At 51.8% G+C, this 4300-nt stretch overlaps 1 protein-coding gene across 1 annotated transcript; it reads right to left on the bottom strand.

Annotated features, from left to right (window-relative positions):
* Nucleotides 1-2555: 2555 nt before the first annotated feature.
* Nucleotides 2556-3485, bottom strand: LOC104129711 (olfactory receptor 14J1). The gene has a single exon (XM_009642673.1). It carries the CDS (start codon nucleotides 3483-3485, stop codon nucleotides 2556-2558), a length of 930 nt encoding a protein of 309 aa, XP_009640968.1.
* Nucleotides 3486-4300: the final 815 nt, after the last annotated feature.

The following is a 4300-nucleotide window of genomic DNA, read 5'->3' as shown; positions in this document are numbered from 1 at the left end:
ACAGTGGACATCATGCTGGGGGCTCACCAGCTGGAAAGCAGCTGTGCAGAAAAGGACCTTGGGAACTTGGAGGACAACCACTTGAGCATGAGCCATCAATGAACCCTTGCAGCAAAGGCCAACATCTTGCTGGTCTCAGTTAGGAAAACCATTGCTGGCAGATGGAGGGAAGTGACCCTTCCCATCTACTCAGGACTCAGGAGGCCCTGTCTGAAGTGCTGTGCCCAGTGCTGGTCTCCTCAGTGTAAGAAAGTTGTTGACCTGCTGAAGGAAGTACAGCAAAGGGCCACAAAGGTGGAGGTGGCCTAGGGGACTGGAGCATCCTTCATAGGAGGAAAGGTTGAGAGACATGGGACTGTTCAGTCTGGAGAAGAAAAGGCTCAGAGGGATGTTATTAAGGTATATAAAATGTCATCTGAACTCATGAAAATCTTTTTGACTGTGAGGATGGTCAGTCACTGGAACAGGTTGCCCAGAGAGAATGTGGAGTGTCCATCCATGGAGATATGCCAAACCCACCTAGACAAGGTCCCAAGAAACATCCTCTAGTTGGCCTTGCCTCAGCTGGGAGGCTGAACAAGAGGATCTCCAGAGGTCCCTCCCAATCTCAACTTTTCCATGATTCTGCGAGTATAAAGCGGAATTACTTTGTCTTTGCCAGTGACAGCAAATGGTAAGTGATCTCCCTGTCTTTATCTTGACACAGGAGCTTTTCTGATTTATTTTCTCCCTTTGTCCTGTTGAATCAGGAGAGTGTTGGAGCAGCTGAGTGGCTGTCTGGCTGCTGGCCATGGTTAATCCACCACAGGACCACATCAGGACTGCTGAATCCATCATGGGACTTCCCAGCACAAGAAAGAGCCTGACTGGAGTGAGTCCTGCCAAGGCCAGAAGGGTGGTTGGAATGTAGAGCGCATTATGGACGGGGAAAGGCTGAGACAGCTGGGCTTTTGAGAAAGCCCTCAGAGCCAAACACTGGAAGAAGGACAAAGGCCAGTTGGTAGGATCTCAATCAATGGAAATTTTCAATATTTGTCATGATAAGGCCACGAGATCCTGATCGAGCTGGAGGTGTCTCAGAAAGACCTTGGCTGAGAGACCAACTGTGGCTTAGGTGTGTCATGGGGGTCAGTAGGAAACTGGTTTCTGTTTATTAATAATGGCGGTGGAGTTGGGTATCAGTGAGCCCCAGAGGAGGACAGGGGTGACCAAGCAGCAAAAGTCCCTCCTAAGGGCTGGGGTGTCAGGCCAGAGAGGGAAATGGCCACTGTGTGGGACTGATCTGGGACAATTTTCTTGGTGCAGCTTCCCTGGGGTGTCCACGGAACATGACACAGACCAGGCCCCTCTCTTCTGCCCCTTTGATGCCTTGCTTCCTTCACCATGTCACCTGGCTCTGTGCAGTGAGTGCCGGCTGCCCCTACCCTGCACACTGACAGAGCTCAGCTCTACACGGGTGTTTCTCTCTCCCCAGGCTCCTCCCAGCCCAGCCCAGCCCCTCCCCAGCTCTCTCCACCTCCCCTGCCCTCTCCTCAGCACAGCCCAGCCTGGGCTGGCCCCACTGCTGTGCCCACCGCAGGGTGCTGCAGAGCTCTGGGCAGTCCCCCCACAGCCCCAGCCCCTCTGAAGGGTGCAGCAGATGCTGGGAGAAGGGAGGGAAGGCAGCATCCCCATCAGCCCCAGAGCTAGTGCTGGCCCTAAGGGAATTAACGAACAGAGGCTCCCTGGCTCTCCTGAATGTGGACTATAGGTCATCCCCAACCCCAACTGCATTTTCTCCCTCCTCTGCTCCCACCAGCCCCACTCCCTATGACAGCACAGGAGTCCTAGCCCTGGGGGTCCTTAGACATGGCCCGCATCTCTCCAGTCTCCCCTCTCTCTGCCTGAGGAGTCCTCAGTGACTCCCATGGCACGTTGTTGGTTTGTTGTTTTTTTTTTTACATGCTTCAATTTAGTGCTTTCCTTTTGGGAGACTTTCATTCTGAGGATGTTTCAGCTTGTGTGTCTCCATTCATTCTAACCCCAGGGCACGTGGTGAGTCTCCATCGTCTCCTTACCCCTCCAAATTAATTTCCATCAAGACTGCTATATACCATAAGTCCTGATATAGGTGAAGCTGGCCGAGGAGGTAATGGGGAACTCATACATCATCTCCCCTGTCATAGGACACCAAGAAGAGAGTATTTAAAACCAGAACTTTCAATCCAATGGAACGCAAAGGTGCTATGAGCTTAACCCCAAACACGGGGAGAACAAAGGAGAACAGACTCTTTAAAGGACCAATTCCTTGGACGTTTTATAATCATGACATTTGTGGAAAGAGCCCAGCATCCAGGAACTACACCTGGGTGATGCCCTTTTATAGAAGAGCTGCTATCTGAGAGGCCACATGTGAGACAGTATTGTGCAAGGGTCAGACATAACATGATCGAACCTCAACAGGAGTATAAACCCAGAAAATTATCTCTAAGCAAAATTAACACAAGACAAAAACATAGATTCATGGCATAAGATAAATTCTGGGAAATGGGCAGAGGAAGAAAGGCAGGTTATTGTCAGTGAAACAGCGTCCTTTGCATCAGTTTCCATAAGGCATCCTTGATTTCCTGGTTCCTCAAGGCATAGATGAGGGGGTTCACTGCTGGAGGCACCACCGAGTACAGGATTGCCACCCCAAGATCCAGGGATGGGGACAAGATGGAGGGGGGATGCAGGTGGTCAAATACTGCAGTACTGAGAAATAGCGAGACCACGGCCAGGTGAGGGAGGCACGTGGAAAAGGCTTTGTGCTGTCCCTGCTGAGAGGGGATCCTCAGCACGGCCCTGAAGATCTGCACATAGGACACCACAATGAAAACAAAACACCCCAATGCAGTACAGACACCAAACACAAGAAGCCCAACTTCCCTGAGAGAAACATCTGAGCAGGAGAGCTTGAGGATCTGGGGGATTTCACAGAAGAACTGGTCCAAAACATTGTCTTGGCAGAGGGGAATTGAAAATGTATTGGCAGTGTGCAGCACAGCATTGAGGAATCCACTGCCCCAGGCAGCTGCTGCCATATGGACACAAGCTCTGCTACCCAAGAGGGTCCTGTAGAGCAGGGGTCTGCAGATGGCAACATAGCGGTCATAGGCCATGACAGTGAGAAGACACAATTCTGCTGACATCAAAAAGAAAACAAGAAAAACTTGGGCAGCACAATCTGCATAAGAAATGGCCCTGCTGTCCCAGAGGGAATTGGCCATGGCTTTTGGGACAGTGGTGGAGATGGAGCCCAGGTCAAGGAGGGCGAGGTTGAGGAGGAAGAAGTACATGGGGGTGTGGAGGCGGTGGGCAAAGGCAACAGCGGTGATGATGAGTCCGTTGCCCAGGAGGGCAGCCAGGGAGATGCCCATGAAGAGCCAGAAGGGCAAGAGCTGCAGCTCTCGTGTGTCTGCGAATGCCAGGAGGAGGAAGTGGGTGATGGAGCTGCTGTTGGACATTTTGTCCCTTTGGGGATTGGTATTTGTAAGAAGGAAGTAAAGGAAGCGAGAGATTAGGGCAGACTTCTTTGCAAATAATCTATTCAAGTTCTTACAGAACCCAAAAAAACTACATTTCCCCTTTCAGGAAGACCTTGAGAGAGCTCTGGTTGGTGCTGGCTGAGGGTGCCCCAGGGAACAGGAGGCTCTGCTGGAGGCTCTGCAGGAGTCAGTCCTGCCCTATAGCAATAGGTAAAGAGGAACACGGATTGATCTCAGATCAAATCCCCACCTGATATCAAGGAGCTTTTCAGCATTGTCGCCTCCAACTCACCTGACTGCTGAGCAGTCATGTGGAGATTTTCTTTTGTGTCTTCTCTTCTAGTTGCCCCACCACAGCTCAGGAGTGGGTTTCATGCAGAAATCCCTGGCATTTCTGATGAATTACTGCCAGGAAAATCTTGTGGGTGCTGAGAGGCAAAGGGACTGTCCCTTAGTGCAGAGGGAGGACATCCACTCTGTCCATCAGCCCTGCTCTCAGCTGCCCTGTGCTGGCAGCTCTTTCAGCTCTAGGACTATGGCACTCGGGGGTTCCCCCCAAAAGAAACAGGGCACTGCTGGGAGCAGAGGAACCCCATTTCCAAGTGCAGATCTCCAAACCCCTCAGCCCATCGTAGCTGCATAGGATCTCAGCTTTGCCCTCCCAACCAGGGACACCAAGGGCTCATGGCAGCTGCCCACCTACAGCCACCCAGAAGCATTTCCGCGGCCTCAGCACACATGGGTCCTCTCCATGGAGCTCCTGCATAACACAGAGATGCCACAGGAGAGCTTTG

Source organism: Egretta garzetta, unplaced genomic scaffold (genome assembly GCF_000687185.1).
Source record: "Egretta garzetta isolate BGI_Z169 unplaced genomic scaffold, ASM68718v1 scaffold1000, whole genome shotgun sequence".
NCBI classification, from domain to species: domain Eukaryota; kingdom Metazoa; phylum Chordata; class Aves; order Pelecaniformes; family Ardeidae; genus Egretta; species Egretta garzetta.
Note: the sequence above shows the minus strand (reverse complement) of the source record. Positions and strands in the feature narration are given on the sequence as shown.

Bases quoted from the DNA above. Each gene is read 5' to 3' on its own strand.
- LOC104129711 (XM_009642673.1), bottom strand. From the start codon at position 3,485: ATGTCCAACAGCAGCTCCATCACCCACTTCCTCCTCCTGGCATTCGCA.